This window comes from Amphiura filiformis, chromosome 6 (genome assembly GCF_039555335.1).
Source record: "Amphiura filiformis chromosome 6, Afil_fr2py, whole genome shotgun sequence".
NCBI classification, from domain to species: domain Eukaryota; kingdom Metazoa; phylum Echinodermata; class Ophiuroidea; order Amphilepidida; family Amphiuridae; genus Amphiura; species Amphiura filiformis.
The window spans coordinates 15,466,391-15,493,456 of NC_092633.1; the positions used below are offsets into that span (position 1 = coordinate 15,466,391).

The 27,066-nt window shown below is 37.7% G+C and overlaps 1 protein-coding gene across 3 annotated transcripts in view; it reads left to right on the top strand.

The window, feature by feature from the left end:
- The first annotated feature begins 1,760 nt into the window (after positions 1-1,760).
- The window catches only part of LOC140155039 (uncharacterized), a 31,321-nt gene continuing 6,015 nt past the window's right edge, over positions 1,761-27,066 (top strand). The window contains exons 1-6 of one of the 3 annotated variants that reach the window (XM_072177719.1): positions 1,761-1,978; positions 14,967-15,105; positions 20,502-20,670; positions 21,607-21,849; positions 23,768-23,903; positions 26,875-26,978. In XM_072177719.1, coding sequence (XP_072033820.1) covers positions 1,849-1,978; positions 14,967-15,105; positions 20,502-20,670; positions 21,607-21,849; positions 23,768-23,903; positions 26,875-26,978 — 921 coding nt within the window. In that variant the 5' untranslated portion in view covers positions 1,761-1,848. Of the gene's footprint in view, positions 1,979-10,068; positions 10,237-14,966; positions 15,106-20,501; positions 20,671-21,606; positions 21,850-23,767; positions 23,904-26,874; positions 26,979-27,066 lie in introns of those variants that run through there. The other 2 variants (XM_072177721.1, XM_072177722.1) reach the window with 2 other exon arrangements.

A 27,066-nucleotide genomic window follows, 5' to 3' on the forward strand; every position in this document is an offset into this window, starting at 1 on the left:
TTTACACTATTAGGCCTACTGAGTACTGGCTGCTTTAAAGAAAATATAAGGGGCGAACTCAGTTTGCAAAACTTTTACACTGGTCCTCTTATACTTTACAGACTGGCTTACAGGTAAAGCATGCATGATGCATGGATTGCTGTTAAAGTCAGTACGGAGTCTGTCATAAACTGACTTTCAGTTTCAGACAGTGGCGTAGCCAGGACTTTTCCAGGGGGTGGGCAAGTGGGGCAAGGCAAATTTCCAGGGGGTGACGAAAATGGGCTAAATATTACAAAAAGGGCCTCTCATGGGGGGCTTCTCACAGGGGCAGCTGCCCCGGGGGTGGGGGGGCACTTCGAATATGAAAGTGACGTACAAAGCTAGGGGTCTATCGGTGTAGAAATTTTCCGAAAAAAGGGGGTCATTCGGTGTTGGCAGTGTCAAAAATGGGGTGATTTTGTATGGGAGCGCCCAAAATTTCACATCATTGACAAACAAAAATAGCTTTTTACCCAATTTGACAGTACAAAATAGACAAAACTCACTTATTTTACTCAGGATGCGCGCGAAGCGCGCCGAAATGTAAATTTTGAGGACTAATTGTTCAAGAAAGGGGGTCATTCAGTGTAGGCTACTGAAAAAACGTGGTCATTGGGTGTAGGGTTTGCCAAAAATAAGGAGGTCATTTCATGGGCACATGACGTAGGTCAATATATGGGAGTGCCGACTGTGAACCTAAATCGTGCAAGTCTAGATTCTTACGATGCAGAGGGTATCTGAGGGGATGTACTCCTGATTTGAAGATACAGATCCAAGCCAAAGGCCACTCCCAACATTCAAGTGAACAATTGTACTCTCTCAGCTACTGCATGGTCGAGAGGAAGGAAACTTCTTAATCAAATCTCGACTGCCACTGAGTCGTTCATGCTGGCTTGTAATAAGAGAAAAGAAAGAAACGTAATTGAAGAATAAATCAAGTTTGTTTTTTGCCCTTTCTTTGGGCCAAGAATTCTTATTCTCATGCCCTTTTATGGCTGCATAAGGAAAAGGGTAAAAGAAGCACATTTAATGACAATATAACAGAACTTTCCATAATTGATCAAATTAATTACGGTAATTACTTTTATAAAAGTGAAATTACTTGCTTCAAAGAAGAAGTAAATAGATCATGTTTATTTATTTATTTATTTATTTATTTATTTATTTATTTATTTATTTATTTATTTATTTATTTATTTATTTATTTATTTATTTATTTATTTATTTATTTATTTATTTATTTATTTATTTATTTATTTATTTATTTATTTATTTATTTATTTATTTATTTATTTATTTATTTATTTATTTTGCACCAAGATCAGGAATGGCGAAGGTTTATTTTGTTTATAGAATGGCGGCCTCGTTCTTTTATTTGACATGTTTGAGTGGTTTGAGCTGGGAGGCGCATTGTCATTACATTGTTGGATGCATTGTCTTCTAAAATCGCGAATCGCCCAACTTTTTGACTAGACTTGAACAAGTCTTAATCCACTTTCATAGTTCAGCCTGGTTCAGCGTGTCACTAGTGGGATTTTTCACATAAATCATTTTGTACAACCAGGCGTGGTAAAAACTGCTATTTTAATTTAAAATAAGCAGTCGTTAACATTGAAAATAGAAATTTTTTCAAAGTGGGAACATAACTTTGACTATAAGTCTTGAACAAGTCTACGAAAAAGTAAAAGTTGAGATTGTAACAGGTGGCTCTTCCAATCAGCGCTCGTATCCCACTGCGTTGCTGTGATTGACTATTGTACAAAATGGCCGACGGTGGTCTCCAACTACGATGATGACAAGTCCAAAATACAAGGAAAATTCTATGCAATGGATGAAGATACCATGCATATTTTAGATGATTCCAGCAGTGATCGAACAAGTGATAGTGCTAATGGATCATTTATGAGACTTTGGGATTTACATAACGGTGTAACGTGTTCATCTTTGGCAACTCTTGGTGAGTGAAAACTTGATGAAAAGTTGTGTGGAGTGATCGTGTATACATTAATTGTACAACAGTACTGTGACCAGGGTTCGGTTTTTGCCGGCAAAAACCTGTTTTTGCCGGCAAAGTGGCAAAAACCTGGCAAAAACTGTTTTTGCCAGTTTTTGCCCGGTTTAAACCGGCAAAAATGGCAAAAAGTGGCAAAAACTCACACATAGTCACTCAAATATTAAAAAGTGACACAGAAAGCTCATAAACAGTAACACACATCTTTCAACGAATCATTCAACATATTTTTTGTCTCATCAAGTCCTTAAAATTAAAAAGTTTTGAATTTGATACATGCCACATTTCGATTAAATGCACTTGAGCAATGAATACGCATGCCTTTAATTTCTTAATATATTGCTTATAATTACAAAATCTGGCCTTGTTACACTCGGGAACTTATTTTTGTAACTTAAAAATTTGTTTTGAGATGAAAAAATTGAACTATAAATCACTTTTTTAGTTTTTGCCATTTGTGCAAAAATTGGCAAAAACTGTTTTTGCCAAGTGGTTAAAACCGCGGTTAAAACCGCGGTTTTTTCCACCTGCGGCAAAAACCTGCGAACCCTGACTGTGACTGTGTTTAGAATCCAATTCAATGCCGATTCGGTCAATGGTTCACTCACTGATGATGCATGGTGTCTTTTCATTTATAATACAAATTGTCAGACCACTGAGTTAGATATATTTTGTGTAAAAGACGTACATTTTTAATACATGTAAATTGTAATATGACAATTTATTTTGATGGTTAAAAAAATGGACAAATGGGCAATGATGAGAGAGAGGATACTTTCTGAATCATGATACTTTACCAATTACCATTGTCAATGAATACAGTAATCATTGACAATAACAGTGCATCGCACTTTGGTAGCGCTTTCAGAAATATAAAGGGGCTGTGCAATAATTATGAACCGGGGGGAGGGATAAAATTTCCAAACAGCCCGCCCAAAAAACTTTGCCCCCCCCCCCTATACATGCCAAATTTTTGGGGATCCCAATTTGCAAACCTTAAATGGTGATATCATGTTGCGAGCAAGAAAATTTGCATAATATTAAAGTGTTTCCGTACTGTTTTCCTAAGCCTTTTTAGAGCGTTTTATTTAAAAGGCGCCCCAGGAATGTGTGCCAAAAATCGCTTGCCCCCCCCCCCTCTTGGCCTGCCAAAAATCTTTGCTCCCCCCCCCCAACATGCCAAAATCCCAATTTGCAAACCTTAAATGGTCTTGATAAGGCCAAGTAAAAATAAAACATGTTTCACGTCCGGTTTTCGAAAAAAAAGGAGGAAGAGGGGCTTTTTATTTTCTATTTTTATTGCAAAATTGGTGTAAATACCCATACTTAGAGCTGTTTTAGCGTATACAATAATGCCTGGAAAAAGGAGGAGGCCCTTTTTTATTTGTTGTTCTGAGAGTTACAATTACACCCCCTCTAATGATCACAAAACCTTCCTGAAGTGTTTCTTGTATCTTAACAAGGCTATAGAATGCATCCCAACTTCCTAGACATATTTTTTGAAAAGTTATAACTGAATTTCAAAAAATAAAAATATATTTGAGGAAACCTCAAAAAAGGAAGCGGGAGGGGATGTGAAACATGTTTATTTTTTTATTTGGCCTATAAATATATGTTGCGAGTACAGCGAGCAGGAAAATTTGCATATTATTATTTTTAAGCGTTTCCGTACTGTTTTCCAACATGTAAGCCTTTTTAGAGCGTTTTATTGAAAAGGCGCCCCATGAATGTGTGCCAAAAATCGCTTGCCCCCCCCCCCCTCTTTCGGCTGGCAAAAATTTCTGCCCTAAACTTCATATGCCACTACAAATTCCCTGACAAAATATATTTCATTTTCTATACCTTGCCCTACTCCACCATCCGCCAAATAAATAAATAAATAACCCTACCCCACTACCCAAAGCACCCTACCCATTCCACCCTTACCCCACTACCATCACCACCCTGCCCCTACCACCCTACCCCTACTATAGTGCTACCTGCACACCCTCCTACATGTACATGTACTTCTATACTCCACACCTTACCTTCCGGCCTACCCTACCCTGCCCTGACTCAACTACCCCCACACCCTACCCAACCATCATACCATCTGTACCACCCTACCCACTATCCCTACCATCCTATCCTACCCCACACCCTACCACACCCTACTCACACCTTACCACCCTACTCCACCTGTCCACATTTATCCTGATGTTGTGTCCTGATTCCGCTATCCTACCACCCTAACCTACCCCACTACACCGAGGTACACCACTCTACCCATTACCCCTACCAGCCTACCCAACCTAAACTCACTATACCCAGATCCCACTATTATCAACCCACCCCATCTCCCTATCTTACCACCTACCCCAACATACATGTACTACATTGTACTCCACCCCCCCCACTGTCAGCATACCTCACCATGCACATATTTTTAAAATCTGTATGCATCTCTAGTACTAATGTTTTTTTGCTTGATGCACAAATTTGGCAAATTTAATAGCTATCGGTACATATTTTATGCTAAAAATCTTAATCAGGTTGACAGGTCAAAGTACCTGAAAAAAGAAGAATTAAAAAATTTTTAAAAAAAAGTTATAGACCCTAAATTACTTATAGAATAAACGATAGGAACCTTTATTTTGACTATCCTCTACCGTGTGATAGATGACAGGCAGGTCCAATATTTTGAGTAGTGGATGCCGGTGCAACTGACTTTTGGTGCCGAGTTTAGCTACCTCTTTCATGTAACAACTTTTGCCCCTCCCCCCATGCCCCACCAAAAGGTTCCTGTTGCTGCCACACACCGTCATCATCCCTATATCTTCGTGTTAAAAATTGCCGTGATAGTACGATGAATCCTCACGTTTTTCAACAACTACGCATGGTGATTTTATTCGAGATAGGCCGTCCAACTCAGGCTAAGCATACAATTTGAGATTTTGAGCGCCTGCCACACTGTTTATATTCTATGTTTTACGACTTTCGCATGATCAATATATGGCTGGCCGTAACCGCCACAACGTGGAGCTGCTACGCGTAGCTTACTTTTCGCTTCGCGGAGCTAAAGTGACCAATCATGTTAGATCTTTTCATTACGCGGAGCCAGTGGATGCATCCTCGTTCCAGAGAGAGAAAACTCTTGCCAAAATTAATGTTTACTATGGGGATTTTAAATGAATCGATTGTAAATAAACCACGACCAGTTGTACAGGATCAATACCATTGTTTGATTAGTGTATAGTCAATGTTACCTTGCATGCATGTGTCATGTGTGTGGCGTGTTTGTTTGTTTGTTTGTTTGTTTGTTTGTCTACTGTGTCAGGCCAGGATCACTGACACCCACGGTACTGATACTCTCATACTATCACGGTGATCATATTGTTGAATGTTGTTGACTTAAAAATAATCATGATGCAGTCATGTCTACAGTAGAACTCACCACGACCTTTGAAGGACTTAAACCCTATTAAAAGCTATTAAACCAAGATAACACTCAATGAAAACGGCTCAACTATGTTACATCAGATCTTCTCTGGTTAAATACGCACTGCACTTGTGTCTGTTTTACCTGTGCAATGAGCAATGAGCTGGTATTATAGTTTCAGTTGGGTGAACGATTATAAAGCGAACGCAAGGTAACAATACTGTGGGCTTTTGTTTACGAAATGAGACAATAGTCTGCTTATTGTTAACCAGCGTTCTTGAAAATGAGAAGCTTAATGACTTAACACGGTTTAGAAATAATTTCTTCATATTTTTTGGTACAAAAGTACCAATATTTCCAAACACCTAAATTAGCTAAAAATTTAGGACATGTTGCAAAACTATATTTTCTAGAATTTCAGAGAATACTTTAAATATTGGCCGGTTATTTTTTACACAGTAGTGACGTCAACTAGGCAATGGCCTATACTTCTAACATACACTATTTGTAGAGGTCACACGTCAATGGTGAGCGCACTGAGTATTGTGTATAGGAAAACGGACAGTAACTACAGTATGTATGGCCTACTACTAGTATATAAAGTAAATCCGAACTGGTTTGCAGTTTGCTGAAGGTCAATTCCGCTTGAGGGACACCGCGCAAGTTATACAAATTAGCTCCCGGCGATACACTGCAGATCGCAGAACTGTGTGCATAGTTTACCACCACTCTGCCTAGCTATATAGTTATGTACAATACTGTATGAGTTTCTTATGAGTGCATGTCCATCTTAATAATAAGTCAGTTCGTACTTTTCATAAACTACTTTTTGAATCATAACTTTCGTGACCGAGGATATCTTGCAACCACGTGACGCTCGTCTGGCAAATTCTTAATGAATAAAATGCTTCACGTAATGAGTAAGTCGTACTTAATTAGTCAGTTTTACCTCAGAGTAATGAAAAACTCTAACATGATCATGATTGGTCAATTTGGCTCCACGGAGCAAAAAAGTCAGCTACTGGCGTAGCAGCTCCACGTGGCGGTTGCGCCTACCATATCAGTATCCCATATGATATTTCTATTGCAAGAAAATTTTATTTGTTGTCAGGTTTTATCTTAAATACACTAACTGGAAATTAAATACACTAATTAGTGAGGACCGGTATTTTGCTGTGGATATGTTTAACTGCAATTTGCGGGTAAAAATTTGAAATCCTGAGTAAAAATTTTGATCATATTCAACTCTTTGAGAAAAAATTGATATAAAAGAATGCATGTAAAATCCAGCTGCAATACAATGTACATTATTGACACACTATCTTTATTTACGGCAATAATAGAATATCGATTTCAATCGAATTGAATACGATGCTCAGTTTTGAGTTTGTAGTTGACTACTAAGCGACCTAAGCGATCGATTGCTAGCCAATCAGATAGAACTCCTTTTCTTGCGTTCGGTGAAATACCAGTCGCCCGTCGCTCACCAACGGAGTATTAAATTTATATTTATTGAATAGGAAGTCGACACTGTGTGCCACTGAATACAAACTTGTGCCCCTCAAAACAGCCCAACATACATTAATTATCCCCTGTCCGAGTCCTGCAACCATTAATATTTCATTCACCCGTATGAGTTTTTGGTGCTGAAATGGTTATATAAATATTGCTCCCGGAGATCAGCTGAATAGGATAAGACACATGCTACCAATGGCGTCGGCAAAATACCGACGTACTCCATAACCCGTTTTGTGATTGGTTGCACAGACCGTTTTTCCAAATCGTAAGCCAATCAATGAATGCGACGGCCTTGTTTGGCAGTGTCTGAAAAGCAAAGTACGAATATTCTGAATTTCTGATTAGTCGAATAAACTACTTGGACAATGGCTAAGCTAGTACATTGTAAGTGTGCTCAATACATAACAAACAACCACGTTGGGGTTTAAATACCCTTTCGAGGGGGATTCCCCATCCCCGTACTTGTGTAATCGATGGTTTGTTTATCAATGTAAATTTTTTATTTCCTTTCTCTTGGTTTCTTTCATACTTTTCTTTTCTTTCTTTTATTTTTCTTTGTTCTTTTTTCTTTTATGTTTCTTGCATTTCTCTTGATTATTTTTGTTTTCTTCTTCTTTCTTCTACACGAATCAACTTTGATTTGTGTGTGTACCAAGTTACAATGTAGGGGAATCACAGCACGAATTTATTCGGTGATTCGCGTCCAAATCGAGACCCTGTACACATTTTTTTGCTGAACCACTAGCAGGTCATGTTAGCACATCTATGTATGAGAATGGCAAAGGTACCAAAATCTGAATTTTTATTATTTTTACGATTGTCCGGATGAGTAAATCACTGAATGGGCCTAAGGCAGAAGGCTCTGCTCAGCACCCCAGGCCAGGGTACCTCTCTGCTCACCACCTCGGCATAGACAGTAGATTGCTTATGGATAGTACAGCTTGACTCTTCACTATCTAGAGCTAACCCCTACCTGGGTGTAGCCATAAACTCCACATAGGCCTATTTTTTAGATGTCACAATCTCAAGTGTTTTCTTAGATGTTGTAATTTTTTGTCTGTTTTGATAAAATTGATAGTTTTCCCAGGTATGGTATACAAATTGTAAACATCCTCATGTGAAGTCATAGTACTACTATTTGGGTTGAGTGACCATGAGGACAATCACCTTTGAGCTCTTCATTGTGTATATAATCATAACCAAAGATCAAACCTTTGCACATGCTAAATGGTCATTTGAAATCTTGCCCCTAGATGCATAGCGATGAGACATTTTGCAGGAAAGTTTTCTCCCAATACCCGCACAGTGCATCTGTGCATACACATACAACATGTACTAGAGGTCGTTGACCCGTCATGTTTCATTGCCTCCGTGTTTTTTTAAAGCATTACATGTAATTCATATCCAAAGAATGGTGAATAATATGTGACCACAGATTATTAGAAGGAATTTATAATCTGTGATGTGATCCAGTGTTTAATGTCATCTTTATAATATAATAATTTTAAATATCGAGAAAGTACAAATTTAACAAAGTTCTCATGACTTACATTGTGGAGGTTGGCCTAACGCATTACATCAAAGACCACAAGGCCCTTTACAATTAAAACATGAGTACATAAAAACAAAATGCCAAATGAATTACATCATTAAAAATTTATAACAAAAATGATACAGGTGCAGCACAATGAACATTGCACAAAAGGGATTGCACGGAAAAATACATGCAAAATGAGCAAAGAAACAATTAAGTGACGGCTTTTAGCAACAAAGCAAAATAAGTTTAACCAGACGAATAACAATTTTGAATAAACAACAATGTAATGCTAACAAATATCAAACAAAAGTGGAAATTCAAATCATAATTTATCAATTACATCGTTATTTTAATCATATTTGATGATCACTGTCTGTATAACTTGTAGCCAAGCAAGGACATACAGAAATATCTGTAACTGCGGACATTACAAATATTCCTGGACGATGCTTGTAACACAGCATAAGATTACATTGTCTGCAGTTGCTGGTGTACTTTGGATGATAAAATTTAAATTTAAACCCCATCCAAGCTACATGTACGATAGGGGGTAAAAAAAAGGGGGGGGGGGTGCTCTCAAACGTATATACATTGTATGTGTATGCAGCTGGATTGCATTAGTAGAAACTCAAACTCAATAGTGGCCTATATAGTGGTGGCTTGACATGGTAGCTGATGTATGGGTGTGTGTCTGGTGGTAGGGGGAAGGGTGGTCAGTTTGTGAATGGGTGGGGACTGTGGGTATGACTGCAGGTGGATAGCATTAGTAGAAACTCAATAGTGGTGGATTGACATGGTTGCTGGTGTTTACATGTATGGGAGCTTATGGGTGTGTGTCTATGGGGTGGGGGAAGGGTACCAGTTCGTGAATGGGTGGGTATGACTGCATATTTTTTTGCCGTCACCTGTGCATGTTTTAATTTAATGTAAATATATGGTATGTATAATTTGGTTGCCTAAAATCCAAGGGTCCATGGTTGTGCTTTAATACAAGGAGTAAGGGCTGCAGGGTGTTTGTGTGTCAGTGGGGTAGGCAATGGGGCAGCTGAAAAGTCTTGCCTCTGTGGTATGCTAGCCGAATTTTAGGCCTATTTTGAACTTCTTAGCCCATTTGGACCATTCTCGTGAAATGTTTGCCCCCTAAAAAAAGCTTGTTCCCTTTTCCTCCTGTAACAAGTCCTGGCTATGCTGCTGATATATGTGTTGGGGTGTGTGTGCATGCGTTTGCCTTATTCATAGCATTAGGAATGGCAAGGAGGGAGGGGCTCATGCCCAGGAGGAAAGCACTAGACATTTATCCCCTAATTCAAATAACCACAACACCATCTGTTCAAAGTTGAAAAGTCTGGTGAAGTGATCTTTGAAGAGTTCATTGCCTTGTAAAGTGTTGCCAGAAGACTAGGCTTTTTTAGCTTCCAATCATGTAGTAAAATATGTTCAAACTAAAGTTGAAACTATAGGTGCCTCCCAATTGGGCTTATTCTGCTCATGGTCCATCAAAGTTCTGAGCATTCTGAATTGCTGCACCTACATTTTATTACCTGGCATTGATCATACTGTTACTGCCATGCTGTCGGATAGACAAAATTGTTCCTCAATATTGAATGATGAACATTTAGAATTGCTATAGAATAAATATGCCTGTGAATATAACAAATTTTGACGACAATGAGGATGATTCCATTTCACCAACATCTATGTGGATATCTTCAGCTATATACCGATTGCTTGGTAAGAAAATGACATGTAATGTAAGGCATTGTGTGATGCTCCGCAGTGAATATTTTGTATGATGTAAAGATAGCAAGATATTTTCTGCATGATAGCATCAATAGGTGCAGGGCGGCGCCACAGGGGGGCAAGGGGGCAATTGCCCCCTATGATTTTCAAAAAGAGGTAAAAGGAAGGAAAAGGAGAAAGAGAAGAAGGAGAGAGAAAGGGAGGGAAAAAAGAGAAAGGAGAAGAAGAAAAGGAGCCATTCCCTCCCTGGCCATGGTTAGAAGGAGGAAACTCCCTTTCGGACATCTTGACCCTTGTGGAATGCTGACCTCACGCGGTTTTAAAGTTGTTGGTTTTTATATTTTGGGCCCATTTTCGGCAAATTTCCCCCCATTTTAGCCTAAAAAGTGCCCAATTTTTCGCGCTTCGCGCGACTATATTTAACATTTCCACCATATTTCACTTCGTGCAGATTTGTACCATGAACTTATTTTGTTGCCAAAAGGTGCTGGCTTTACTAATAGGTCCATGCCTAAAACCAGCGGGCTGAAAGTCGGGCCCGTGAATGAAATCCATAAAAATATGCGGTTGGAAAATAAATAAATAACCCTAAAAAGGGTGAGAATGGTGCATCAAATGGCTTCATTTGTGCTTTCATTTTGAAAATTTTCTAAATTCTGAGGGGGGCACATCCCCCCTCAGACACCCCCCTGCGTCGCGCAAGCGCAACGGGCAGCGCTGTCGCGCTGCATAACAAATGTCCACAATTTTTGGGCCCCCCCTATCAAAATACCGTGGCACCGCCCCTGAATAGGTGTATGATGAGTAGACCCTACCTGGCTAGTTTATTTTCACAAGCCCACTCCTATTTGATGACAACATTGTTTGGGAATTTGTGGAAACAATCTTATATGGTGGAAGTGTGGAAAATATCTTACCTTCTTGGAAACAATGATAGAAGTGAAGTGACTTTGGTTTGTATCTAGGTTAGATTTACATTCCAATGGTCATGATGGTTATATTTGAGTCATTTGTGGGATACTAGTACACCTTACTACAATGTATGTAAGATCAAAGTTGTTAGATTTGTGCAATAAATCACCATGATATGGCGAACAGACCATCATTTGAACAGCCAGACTAGAGCAAAATGGGATACAGTCCCTGGCTAGATTCAAGAGTCCTAAAGAGACAAATGGAAACTTGTTCTTTTTTGCATAAATTTACTATCTTCATCAACTTTCATCTTTGACCCTGTGTAAACTATGGAATTTTCTTCTTCCGACAAAGTTCGAACGAATATTAAAAAGCAATTGCTTCGTTCAATGAAGCTACATGTAGAAAGATTGTTTCGACAAAGGAATACTTCGTTCCCTGGCTGTTCAATAGAAGCAACTGTAATTTACAACTTTATCTAGCCTTTGAAAAAAAATCTCAGAATTCTGAACTTTTTTTTCTTTATTTCTTTCTTCTTTTTTTTAGCAGTATTTCTCTGGTTCCAGCCTTCAATAACAAGTAATTTAGGGTCTGTAACTTCTTTTTCTTTTTAAAATTTGTTTGGGTTAGAAAAAATGCAATTGCACCCAAAAAAAGTACAATGTCTGAATTAACAGTAACACCCAAAAAGTTCCCGCATTTTACTGTGCACATTTAGGAGTTATTTAGGGTTAAAAATGTGTTGTTTGTGATTCTTTTTTCAATTTTTGCCCAAAAATATCATTAAAATAGCTGTAACTTTTAAATAAATTGAGTATTAAAATATTTTAAATTTCATTTCTATTGTAGATGTTTCATGTCACGTGGATTTCCAATACTGGTGAATAAAAATGTCACAACAAAAAAGCATAACTCAACAATATAAAAAAATGGCAAAATCATATTTTTGTGCTATTTTGACCAAAAAAAGTACTTTTTACATGGGGAAATAAATAAATATATATTTTATTGACTTTAAGTGTGTCATTATGTCAATCTAGTTATTTGGAACAAAAAAGTTGTAAGACAATGAATGTCTGTGAGCTACAGTTTTTGATTTGTCCAATATTGGGCTGAAAATGGTAATTTTTAAAATTTTTAGTAATTTTAACAAACTTTTCTGTGTCTAAAAAGTGGGAACTTCATTAATTTTGTGGATATAGTATAGTATTTCATTTTAAGCTATAGATCCACTGGTAGCTCGGTTTCCGTAGAGATGCATGGCCTATAGTCTACAAACAAAAAATTCCACTTAGATTAAATTAAATTATGAAGTGCATTACAGGTTCCATTTTTGTTATATAATTGTGGACTTGATCGATTGTTAATGCCTGAGGCAATGCCAAGTATTTGTTTAGGTCCAGGGACTCCTCAAATCAGGGGGAAAAACACCAAAAAATGAAATAAAAATCACACTTTTTACAATTACATTTTCCTAACCCTTGTGGTAGAGAAGTGGAGCACAGGTATTGGAACACATTGTGGTTGGAAATTGTGGATTCATGACATGTCATAAATGAAATTTCTATTTGAAAAAACACTTTTCAGTATGAATATCAACCAAGGATCAACTTAACGAACCCAGGATGCCGGGCCAGGATGGTAACATTATATAACAATAGCTGCACCTTTTGACCGCAGTTTAACACAACAAATAGCACACATGTAGAGCTAGCTCTTTTTATTGATGATTTCTATTGTGCACAAAATGGAAGTGAACTGTGACAGAAGTTCAATTATTGTAACCAAGTTTACCAAAAGACTTGTCTTTGACTTTTTGTGCCACCAAGACCTGTGTCATGCATGATCAGAGCTACGGATGACGCATTCTGCTAGGTATGTGAAAGTACCAATGCTTTGTTATTCTATAGTGTGATTTATGTTGAAATTTGGAAGATGAATAATTATCAGCAGAATAGTTTTTTTTTTGACCCTGGGATTCTAACAACTGACCTCCATCATTATCTATTCAGTCAGACTAGATTTTCAAATGATTGTTGAAATTGATGAAGCTTCTTTCTGTAATTTCACTACAAAATAATAAAAAATAAGACATTCTTCTGTTTTTAAATGCAACTCAATTCTCAGCTACATATCCCTGTGTAGGGCAACCTCGCCTTTTCAAGAGATGATGCCAGAACAGGGCATAATATAACCGGTATCGCATCACATTTTGCTAAACAATCCTAGCCAAATTGCTAATGCAATCACACAAACATATGTCATTGCTATACTTATCCTGATTATTGTTATACAAATTTTTGTCATAATTTTGCTATGCAAAATTCTGACACTAAATTATGCTCTGTGCCAGAACTTCATAATATCAACATTGGAATCTGGAAAATTGTTAAAGTTGTGTTATGTGAAGATATTTTGAAACTTAATGATTCATGTAGTACAGAATTGGTTTAATGTAGAAATTTACAGTCTTTTATGATGATAGCAGTCCTGAAGTCACTGACCCTAAAGAATTTAGACCCTGGACCTTCACCTTTCTAGTCCAATGCTCTACCGGTAGGCCTATACCTATTCAACCAATGAGTGAGCTGCATGGAAAAAGCAAAATGATCCATGTATAATTAATACTTGCAGTCATCAGGTCATCAATCAATGTTCCATTAGAAACACAATGTTTTACACCCAATTCAAATGACTTATTGAATGACACATTTTAGACCCATCCTTTGTGATCATTTTTAGTGGTAAATGTTTTTAACCACTGCCTTACCCTGGGGGTAACATCAAACATCGAGGGTAAGGGGTTGGTGCAGAACGGTTTAGCTGATGAGAAATATGGTCTATAAATGTGGTAGTAACTTTACTACTTGTTTTAAATAATACAATGTATGTACCAGGATCAGGACTATGTATCATTTCCATATTAGAATATTTTGAGATTTAGTAAGACACCACCAATGAAAAAGTATTTTTGTTGATATGTGATGTCCCATGTCAAAAGCAGACACTTTTGGGCAGGTTATCAATTTGAGGTTTTACATATCTTAAATATAGAGATATTTTGCTCCAAAACGCCGTTTTCCCCTGTGAAATCGGACATTATGGTATTATAAAATTGGAAATTGAGATATCGGCCTTTAAAAATATATTATTGACAATGTTGAGAGTAGGAATTACCAATGAAAAATGTCGCAAAAAATACAAGATGCCAGGTATATTCCGATCTGAAACTATCAGACAATATTTTAAACATTGATAACATCACAACTTCGCAACAAACCCAAATTGTGAAAAAATCACCCCCAGGCAGATTTTTGGCTATTTCTCCATTTAAGATCCTGCCCAAAAGTGACTCTGGTTTTGACATGGGACATCACGTATATCCCTTTTCTTCCAGTCAATTGGGTTTTTTTTAATGAACTATTTTTTGTTGAGATTCACCCTTTATAAACTTTCTTATGATTTTCATTACCTCAAGTAAGATAGTCCAATCTTACATTGAGGCCTACCAATACCATTGATCAAATTTTGAGGTCGAAATGAATCATGACTTGTTCGTAGTGTAACATATTCCAGAGTGCAAAATTCTGATCTTGATTTTCTACAGATTGACACAGGTAGAGCATTGTAATCCCATGGGTATTGAATTGTCAACTTTTTCCATCATATGAAATTATGTTGCTTGTCCTCAGTAATTGTGCATAATGGATGGGTGCATTACACTTATTTAAATTATGTACCTGTTGTCAATGATATGAATAATCTGAAGATGACACTAACTAATCATGCATGTATTGTAATTTCAGAGAGTGGCACAGATTTGGAAGGTCTTGTTGATGACAAGGATATTGCAGCTAAAGCAGTGGCATTTGTTGTCAACAGTAGTCGCAAAGGAGTTGTACCTCTGTGTGCTCAAATTGCTAAAATACTCAGGGCAAAGAGAAGGTAAGATAAAATTATACTAACCAATGAATTCAAACTGGAAAAGTGAATATTTTCTGAATGTGACAAACAAATGAACAAAATTATTTTATAATGCGCTGTCTGTTGTAGTCCCTGCCCCCGGGACTAGCGGGACTTAGGCGGGAACATAATTTTGGAAACTGTTACAAAGGTGTTTAATACAGTCCCGGCTAAGTCCAGGCGGGGCGGGGTAATATTTTCTTGTACATCCTCAGGCAAGTCTCTGTCCCATATTGAGAGTTATGAATTTTGAGACTCAAATCATAATATCAAAGAAGCTGGTTCCCCCAGGTGGTAAATGGATAGAACGGATCAGTGTTACCCCCACGACCCTGCTCAGTCAAGAGTACTGTTTTATAATGTCCTGGGTAGATCCTGGGCCCTTTCGAGATGCATATGATCCCCGTATATAAGTCCCCGCTATGTCCCGGTAGTGTATAGACACAATGAGCTGTTACATCCCAGGCTAAGTCCCTGCAATTGCTAGGGCCTGGGGGGGCAGGGATTGCAATTGACAGGTGCATAATGATAAACAATAAACAAGAAATTAAAGAAAAGTATCAGTAGATAACAAAACTCAAAACTTGTATTTCTGAGACCTTTCTGGGACACACTGGTGTCAGAAAGCACTCTCTGGATAAAACTAATTCTAAATACAATGCTTGATTTATTCTAAATTTCTAACCCCACCCTAAACTAACTCTAAACCATAACCTTAATCCTGGCTACGGCTTTGCACCCTTACTGTAAACAGGAACTACTGCCATAATACATGTACATACATTTGTTTTTTTGTACAAACATGCATTTGTACCCTAATCATAACCCTTAAATTCTAACACACTCTAATCCCATAAAACCCTAAGCCCCTGAACCGTAACCACTCAATACTCTCAACTGGAAACTGAAATAGGCATTGAATTCATATGCACCAGCCCAAACCATTTGGCCTTTCTAAAATGAAGGTGCATGACATAATCTTATCAAAATTGAAGTGAAATATTTTAATTCTAATGCTTTGTGGCATACACATCACTAGTTGTTGACTTACAGTTGATAGAAAAATGGCAAAGCTCTGTGTGTACACACATCAACACTATAGTTACATCAGTGAATTATAAATAGTTACTTTCATGCAAATTTCACTCCAGGGTAAACACGCCCTGACCTAAAGAAGGCAAATTTACTTAGGCGGTAAGCAAACATGGGTTGGGAGTCTAAGAAAAATGCTCTGTGTGAGGTGTTATAACAATTCAGTGAGTTTGCACTTTACATGAATGTTCTCGAATGCTTAATGTTAATTGTTTAGTTTTGTTGTTACAAATGTGTGGGTACTACTAGAGAAGCAGGATGCATGGTACTATAAAAGCTTTGTATTTTCATGAATGGGCAAACAATCATTTTTTGCCACAACTTTGGCAAGTTTTAGTAAAATACAGGCCCATAATCAGAGTTTTTTTTTTTGGGGGTGGGGGTGAGTTTGAAAAACTGTCCAGATCTTTTTCCCAAAACTTCCCAGAAACTGATTTTTTTGCTCCCTACACTCGCAAATTTATTGGGAATTTGTGGGACCTTTTGTATACTTTTGTAAATTTGGGGTGCCTGAATGGGGGTCAGAATGAATTAAGACAATGGCCTTGATGCTTAAAAAAACTGATATCTGAGTCAGGGGCATCTATTCTTCTGTTATTCTCCCCAAAGGGAAAAGGGGAGGGAATAATTTTACCCCTTTGTGGAAGAAGTTTGTGTTTTGAAAAAAAAGTGGTTCTAAGTTGGGAAATAAAATAAAATGTGGAGCATAATTTATGAATATTTTGGAACATGTATTAATATTAGGAGATGGGAGTAATATTTTTGGAACGAAATATATAGTTACTTGCTGGCAGCTACATGTACAGGGGGAAATTATTCATCAAGTTTCATTTAGGGAATTATATGGGTACATATCACACTAGCATACATGTAGTAGTCCCTTGGCCTACCCATCCCCATCCAAAAATACTGATTTTGAGGGAAACCAGGGAATGCTTTAGCATAAAACAGGGAAGAGTTGGGTCAGCATTTCTTCCCTGCCTGGGCAATAGTTTACAGTTGTATAAGAAATCTTTCCGGTCTGACAAATACCTTAGCATAGAGTCTGAAGTTTACCATTTTCTAAAATCCATTTTCCGTGTTGTAATCCGGGTTCGGTTTTTGCTAAAGCAGTGGCATTTGTTGTCAACAGTAGTCGCAAAGGAGTCGTACCTCTGTGTGCTCAAATTGCTCAAATACTCAGGGCAAAGAGAAGGTAAGATTTTTGCCGGCAAAAACCTGTTTTATGCCGCTGCCGATGTCAATAACCTGTTTTTGCCAGTTTTTGCCTGGTTTAAACCGGCAAAAATGGCAAAAAATGGCTAAAACTCGCATATAGTCACTAAAATATTAAAAAGTAACACAGATAGCTCATAAACAGTAGCACACAACTTTTGATGAATCATTCAACATATTTTTTGTCTCAAAAAGTCCTTAAAATGAAAAAGTTTTGAATTTGATATAATGCCACATTTCAGTTAAATGCACTTGAGCAATGAAAACGCATGACTTTAATTTCTTAATATGTCACTTATAATTACAAAATCTGGCCTTGTTACACTCAGGAAATTATTTCTGTAACTTAATAATTTGTTTTGATATGAAAAAACTGATCTATAAATCACTTTTTTAGTTTTTGCCATTTTTGCCGGCAAATTGTTTTTGCCAAGCGGTTAAAACCACGTTTTTTTCCACCTGCGGCAAAAACCTGCGAACCCTAAATCCGTGTTGTAAAATATCCATGTTTTATGAATAAAGCTTAAAATGTATAAACAACAATTATGAATGATATTAATGTCACAATAAAGTGTTCAATATCGCGATCAATATGCTCTGATTGAAATATTCTCACAATAATATAAGCCGACTGTTACGATGTTTGGATGGATAGGCCGGGGATTCATGCCTTGGTTATATAACTTTATTTCGGTATTATTAAACAGTATTTTTTATCATAAAAATTGACACACACAATATACAAACATTTATTTCTCTTATCTTTTAAAATTAAAAACAGGGAAAATATGACACAACATCCAATGGGGGAGTAACACAAGACATATAAACAAAGTTAAGAACCCGACTTTTGAAAAAGACAAAAACTTTTTGTCTTTTCGAAAAAAAAGAAAGAGTAAAAAGAAATCTGACATTACACAAAAGTTTTGTCTTTGAAATGTCTGTGTTTTTAACTTTGTTTATATGTCTTGTGTTACTCCCCCATTGGATGTTGTGTCATATTTTCCCTGCTTTTAATTTTATCCATTGCTAGTGTGACACTGTTGTATCCTTTTGGATCCATCCTTTGGTTCCCCGCTGGTCAGTTGGAACAGATTTTTCCTGTTTTTATGCCTCCACCGCGAGGCATACTGTTTTTGCAATGTCCGTGCTTCCGTCCTTCCGTCCTTCCGTGCTTCCGTCCGGACGCTATATCTCGGGCATGCATGGGCGGATTGACTTCAGATTTTCAGGATAGGTGGGTCATGGTCAAAAACTCTGGCTACTTTTTTTTGGGTGAGGTTCAAGGTCATATACTGAGGTTAAAGGTCATTTGAGGTCAGGGGCCCATTTTCCTTATTTACCTCTTTTCTCAGAGACTAGGGGTCGCACGTTCCTCAAACTTGGTGGGTGGGTGCATCTTGACCCCAGGCAGAACAAGTTTGTATTGGTTAGTGGGTCAAGGTCACCGGAGGTCACCCAGGGGTCATCTGAGGTCAAATGAGCAAAAACTGTTGTATGGCCATGATACTTGGTACATACGATCAACATTTAGAGCCCAATTTTTGGAAGGTCATTTTGGGGTCATCTGGGGTCATCTGAGGTCAAATTAGTAAAAACTGTCGTATGGGCATGAAACTTGGTGGGTACAGTCAACATTTAGAGAGAAATTTTTGAAGGTCATTTTGAGGTCATCCAGGGGTCATCTGAGGTCAAATTAGTAAAAACTAGCATATGGGCATGAAGTTTGGTGGGTACAGTCAACATTTAGAGCCAAATTTTTGGGAGGTCATATTGGGGTCATCCAGGGGTCATCTGAGGTCAAATTAGTAAAAACTGTCATACGTGCATGAAACTTGGTGGGTACAGTCAACATTTAGAGCCAAATATTTGGAAGGTCATTTTGGGGTCATCCGGGGTCACCCAGAGATCATCTGAGGTCAAGTTGATAAAAACTGCTTTGTATCAACTTTTGAGTGCCACATCGCTCCCTTTGGTGGAGGCATCACGGTCGACGCTATGCGTCGAAAACCGCGACATCCGAGAACCGCGGTCCATCTAGTTTATATCTATCTTTTAACAATTTTTGTCACATCATTGAAAAATGTCATTTTCTGTGTTGTACTTCTGTGAATTTTTTCCGTTTTCTGTAAAACGGTAAACTTTGGACTATACCTTAGCACATTCAATCAGGGAAGGGAGTGAACAAGAAACAATAAGGAAAAGTATGGTACATGTAGATGGCAACCATGTAGCATAAGATTTTCCCTTTGGGTCCATTTATGTGGGATTCAGGTTGGTGGAGAATCTGGGGAAGTACATGTAGGCCTATGTTGCCACCGCGCAGTAGGGTGAGGGAGTAATTTAGAGTTTCTGGAAGAATAGACACCCCTGTTGAGTAAAAAGAGAAAGAGAAGAGTAAAAAGAAATCTGACATTACACAAATACATACATGTATGATGTTGGACTGAAAATTTAGGCTAAAATTGAAGCAAAGCAACATCCTTTGCTACATATGCATGTCTAACTCTGTATTAAAAAAAACATGTTTGCAGCATACTGAACTGAACTTGGGTTCTGTAAGAACTTTCAGAGAGGCAAGAACCTGGATCTTAAATCGGCATAATACACATACATGCAGTGGCGTAGCTAAGGGTTGTGGCTCCCAGTGCTAATGATACATAATTGTGCCCTCCCTCTAATTCTTGAAAGAATTGTGTGCGGACTGCGCGCAAATTTAGACAAATAGGGCCTACCACTAATTAATTTTGGTTATAAATATAATGAAGTTGAATATCAGTCTTAAAATGGTCTTTCCAATGATGCTGTGCTGAAATGTGTGCAAAGCGCACAAACATTTTGACCTTCATCGCTTGGAGGGGTGCAGAATAAATGCTGAATTGGTCAAATCAGCGCCCCAGGGCATGTGCCCCACCTTGCCCCCCCCCCCCCGGTTGCTACGCAACTGCATACATGTATACCTGCTATGTCAATATCAGTAATTGCAACTGAGCTCTACAATATACATGTATATACATCTACATAGGATCCATTAATCTTAATAAAATATATTCATTTATTGTACATTACAGGTTAGAGAAAACAGTAGAACTACAACAACAAGAACTAGTTACATTACGTGGTCCTGGAGAGCCTCTCTCAGGATGCAGGTATAGTGGCAGAACCAGCAGATCCACAAGCCCTACACCACCATCATTGGCATCTTATGATGACTCACCACTCAATAGAAGATGTTCTAAGGTGAGCCAATATGTGAGAAAGTAACTTCAGGTGCAGCTTAATGTAGAATAGAAAAGACGGTATTGTAACATATGTGACACGATCTGGTCCATGGGGGCCAAAGGCGGCAAATTTGATACTGAGATAAAGGTAAAAATATGGAGTAAAAAACAATAAAATACATAAGAAAATAGACATCAAAACACTTCATAACTTTAGAACCAAGTATGCTAGACCTTTGGTGTTTTCAGTAAATGATAGCCTATTACATGTATAATGTAATTACAGTAACTCAATTTTCAAAAATGATTCCTTTGGCCCCCATGGACCAGATCGTATAAGATATAAGATGTATCTGAGTTGTGCTGTAGAAGCATTAGAAATTGACTCTCATGCTGCATCAGCCCACAGACAAAAATATTTCTTTTTGAAGCATGAAATGCAGTATTGTCAATTTACTGTGATGTTGTGTGTAGAGGTGAAACCAAAACGTCATCTTGCTCAAATGAAGAAAAAAAAGTGTTTCAGTTTGTATTCACTTTTATACTTGCTGAAAATGCTGAAAGCCTTTTGCGATTGGATCCATGATGATGCATTATCGATATACACATTTTCATTATTCACTGCACACATTGGATTTTGCAGTGTTGCACAGTGAAAACACATAAATGATACCTCATCAGGGGTCCACCCGGTCCAGTCACAAAGGCTTCAGATTTTTCAAAACTTTTATTGAGATGTGATCAGAAATCATTAAATTATTTTCATATTTCTTCAAAATAACAAATGAAACAGTGGCTGTATAAAAACTTGTATCACATAATTTAACTTTCAAGCATTAAAAAATAGAGCAATGTATTTATGACAGTCTTACAGTATAAAATTTTCATGATGATAAACCAACTGAGACAATTTTAAAACACTAAATTCCTGTTTTGTGTGTGTTATACATTACAGATAGTGGATCACAAGCCATCAAGATGTAGCCAGTATTCTTCACTCTCTTCTTCTCCTCGGGATTCCCAGTCCTTAGATGATCAACCCGAATCACTCTATACCATTACCTCATCTCACGTACCAACATCAATAGCTGATGACTTGTCACAAGACCACGCCCATCAACGGCGGAACGACAGGGTACCATCACACCAGCATGTAATTCAAGCAGAGATCCATTCAGTACCAGAGGATAGTACTAGGGTTAGTTACCACTCTCTCTCTGTCTGTAACAAAAACCCACAAGTTAATAAAAAATAACACACATTATTTTAGAGCATAGAAGAAGCACAATCAATATTTTTAACCTCCTCCCTCCCTTACAAAACTAGTTTTAAGATTTCATTGTTCTTTTTGGTTTGCTCCCTTATTTTGAATAAAGTTTGAAATGCAGAAATAATATGATTACAATCTGTGTGTTTCTACTGGGGAACGGTTGGCGGGTAATGTGGTTTTAGAGTGTTACCGGTTAATGTGCTCAGTGGAAACAGATCGGTTCAGAGTGATGCGGTGTGGACACCCGGCAACCGTGATCCACCTCATGAGGTAGTCCATGTGGTGTGACACCCGGTATTTCTGTCAGTCGAAACACAACGGTTAACGGTTGCTGGGTATTGAACTTCATTTTTTATGTACATTATGTATCACATTGTGACCTTAAAAGCAGCTTGGAGGTCAGGAAAATATTTTCAGTACTTCCGGTACACACCACAACCCTTATTTTAAGCATCGGTAGAAACGTGCTGGTTTCTGCCTGAATCGGATTGTGGGTTACCCAGTGCTGTACGGTGCAAAAACTGATTGAGGAGCCAATGGCTCCTAACTTTATAAATTTAGGCGCCCAAATTTTGCTCCCAAGTAAAAAAACTGAGGCGTCAACGCACCGTATTCCAACTTTTCTCGAAGTCATTCTGCCACAATGTTTATATCTACGTTCAATGTTAAGGGGTTTCCCTGTCACAGCCACATGTTGCGTTGAATGAATCATAGCTGCTGTACTCAATCAACATACTCCATACACAGCATGTACAGTGTAGGCCTATAGATATGTTTTCCAGAAAGTCCCCATTGAGATGTCATGATATTCATAGCCGTACATTTGTACTATTGAACAATACATTATTTACACGTTCTGCATTTGCTGGCGAATAAAAGCTTCAACAGTTGGTCGCCATTGGCGCCAAGGATTGAAGGTTTAGTCGCATCAGAAAAAATCTAGTCGCCAATGCGCCTAAATTGGTCGCACCGTACAGCACTGGGGTTACCAGGTAATACCGGGTAAAAATACAGAGTGCTCAGTGTAAACACGCAGAATGAAAAAACTTGTAGGAGATAGGCATAAGATTCAACACTCTCTTTCATGAAAAATTATTGGACATAATTTATGTACATAGATTGTGTCACTACGACCATCGCTGGTCAAACTGCCATGTTATTCACATAATGTGTGCATCTTAAAGATTAATAAAGACACTTAAAGATTAATAAAGACATGCTGTTACCTTCATATCTGAGTGGGTGAAAATGTGACCATCCACCACAAAGTGGTAGTAAAGTCGGCTCTAGGTCATTTTCTTTTTATTGCAGATTTTGAAAGAATTCACTTTCAGCTTCAAAATGACACCTCAACCAGCTTCATCGGACATCTGAAAGTGAAGTTATGGTTCATCAAAGGTCAAATTCCTAATATATTTTACATAGAAATCCATATACTGTTTTTGATTTATCTCAAAATGGAAAATGCCGACTTTACGACCAGTTTGTGGTGGATGGGCACAAATGTTCCTTTGGGGTCAGGCGTGTCTTGGATTGTGATCCAGTTTCCATATTTGTGCAGGACTAAGACAGGACTATAGTATTAGTACATGTTGCTACCTCTAGGAAGTGATACAGATCATGCAGATGTACCACCCTTGATCGCCAGTTCTTTGAATCAATGCATGGCAATTTAATACTGCCTCAAGGAAGCCAAGTGGTCTATAGCAGAAAAACAGACACTTTTCAAATTTTACCTACACTGCTGTCATGAGAGTGTTAATGAACAGCCCCATTGGTCAGTAACATAACTAGGCTTGTTTTCATAAGATATTTGAATGACATATTTATATGATAATTGCTTCAGCAGGTACGGAACCCCACTGATCCAGTAGAAAGTAGCAATAGACTTCAACAACCAGATGTGGTTAAACTATCCAAAGAGGTGCAATGTTCAACGCTAATGGAGCAGTCGGAAGAACTGCAGAGAAAGTATCAACAAGGTAATTCATACTTAGCAATAATAATGGGACTGGAGTCAGCCAAGAAAAGATTTTGTTTTAGTGATTTTTGATCAGGGTTTGAATCAGGGACCTGTATATCACTATCAGCCAGTGCTCTAATCAGTTATCAAGGTAGCCATTGGGTCAGTCCATGTCAAAACAGATTAAGTGTACACCCCCCCTCTTGGATTTTGCTCTTCTTTGGCTCAGGGGTACCTTTCATGGATCCCTAGGTGAGGTCACAAGAAAAAATTCAAATTCCATTTCGCTTATGAATGGCGGGCAATCAAAGTTTGGCGACCTCGACCAAAATTGGGAATTTAAGGGGTCCAAATGACAAAGTGCTCTCTTTGAAGTGGCACTTTCTTCTTAATTGAATCAGTTGTGATCCTCTTTTTGCATGTGGTCACTCACTGGCTGTGTCTGAAATGCCTAATGCCAAAAAAAGATTGATTTCGGATTTCGTTGGGATTTCAGAGGGGGGTCAAAATCAGCACTTGTACTGTTCAATCAAATTATCTTGATTTTGAAGGACCCATGATAATGTCACAGTGCACTTATAGGTCCTAATTATGTTCAAAATGGATTAACCATATGCCAATGTCTATGAGCAATTAAAAAAAAGATAAATTTCTAGACCCCTACAGAATTTTAGGCCACCCCTAAAGTGGTTCAGCCACAAATGGCGCTTAAAATCGGCAAATTTTGACCCCTAATAACTTTAGGTGTACACCAGATATGAATTTCTAGTCTTTTGCATCTGAAAGAATGTAGTTTAATGTTACTAGGAACATAAGATTTGTTTTGTATTTTTGTGTTTTAGTATTAAGTTGACGCTTTCAAAAATAGTCATTTTTGCCTAACATACCATGCATACAGGATACGGTACAAAATGCCAATTTTAGTATGATATTTTTTATATTTTTGATCACTTTATAGCCATTTGTATTATTTATCCTGATATTTCAAGTTGCTCTTGAGTCAAGTAATAAGAAAAACTACTTTCTAATCCTCTGTATGGATTTTTAAGGTGGTCAAAAATGCACTTCCTGGCAACGATGCACATGCAAAGTACAGGTTATGGGGGTCAAATTTTCAGAATGCTCCCAATTATGTCAAGTAATATATCAAATTACTCGTATGGTCATGAGGATTCCAAAATGTATAGTTTGTTATGTGTCAGACCTTTCAGGAGGCGCTATGACGAAAAATGTTCATAGGTCAACGACCTTTTGAATTCTGACCATAGTTAACAACGTCTGATTTTGGTAATTTATTATATATATGTTTTCTTGCATGAGAAATACAACTAAGCAAATTAATAAACTATACAAGGAACCGATGACCCTCTTTTGCAACATGGCTGCCAAAAGCATCCATATTGTAATAAGGAGGTCATTGGTTCCTTGTACAGTTTTTTAAGTTGCGTAGTTGTATTTCTCATGCAAGAAAACATAATTAGACACCAAAATCGGACGTTGTTAACTATGTAATAACAGGATAAATAAGACAATTTGCTATAAAGTGATCAAAAATAGAAAAAAGGGTATGTTAAAATTGACATTTTGTACCCATAACCTGTACATTATTAGTCAAAAATTGGGATTTTTAGCACCATCAACTTAGTATCAAAACACAAAAAATACAAAACAAATCTTATGTTCCTAGTAACATTAGACTACATTCTTTCAGATGTAAAAGACTAGAAATTCATATCTGGTGTACACCTAAAGTTATTAGGTGTCAAAATTTGCCGATTTTAAGCGCCATTTGTGGCTGAACCACTTTAGGGGGGCCTAAAATTCTGTAGGGGTCTAGAAATTTCTCTTTTTTGAATTGCTCATAGACATTGGCACATGGTTAATCCATTCTGAACATAATTAGGACCTATAAGTGCACTGTGACATTATCATGGGTCCTTCAAAATCAAAGATAATTTGATTGAACAGTACGAAGTGCTGATTTTGACCCCCTGAAATCCCAACGAAATTCGAAATCAATCTTTTTGGCATTAGGCATTTCAGACACAGCCAGTGAGTGACCACATTCAAAAAGAGGGTCACAACTGATTTAATTAAGAAGAAAATGCCTCTCAAAGAGAGCGCTTTGTCATTTGGACACCTTAAATTCCCAATTTTGGTCAAGGTCGCCAAACTTAGATGGCCCGCCATTCGGAAACGAAATTGAATTTGAATTTTTTTCTTGTGACCTCACCTAGGGGTCCATGAAAGGTACCCCGAGCCAAAGGAGAGCAAAATCCAAGAGGGTGGGTGTACACTCAGTATGTTTTGACATGGACTGACCCCATTGGTATTGAAGTGTAATAGTATGAACAATACAGGTCCATTTTCGGATTGGTATTTCTCTTACTTCTCCAATGGCAATTTAAGGAGAACTAAATATTTTCTAGCAAATCAAGTGACAAAGTATTTGAAGTTGATAGTATGATGGCAGTTTATTATTTCCTTCAAGTAGACCAAGAAAGGAAATATTTTCAATCTTTGACTAAAATTGGACATTATGATTTGATACAATATTTGCGAATGGCAGTGATAGCTATGATGTGTATGATAATTTTGGTAGCATGTCTTGCAGTAACTTGGCATAGCCAAGGTGGGAAGGGTGTGAGTGCTGCCATTTATTTTAGACCATATAGTGCTGAAACAAGTTCAGGAGCAGAGTATACTGTTTTAGCCCACATTTAGTAATCTAACCCAAGATGCTGTAAAAATCACACAACCAGCAAAATGGCAAAGGCTAAAGACAGAGAGTTAGGTGGCGTATTTGCATCATTTGGCACCAAAATACATCTGATCTCATTGAAGGAGCGCTTCATGATTCAAAGCCCCTCCCCCCACACTTTTTCCAAAACAGACATTCGTATACCATCAAAAACCTTTACTACATAATGTTTGTTACAAATGTCATTGAAAACTACAATCCATATTATTTCTGTGATTTTGATTCTCAGCTGCCCAGGCACAATCGCAGTTGGAGCTTGATCTGTTGAAAGCCAAGGCTGAGATAGAAAGGTTAAAGCTACAACTCAAAGCTGTTGATGAACTCAAAGATGAGGTAAGGAAATCAGTGAAATGGAAAGCAGCATCATAATTTTGTTACATACTTTGATTTTATGAGAATCTTTGCAAGAAACATTCAATTT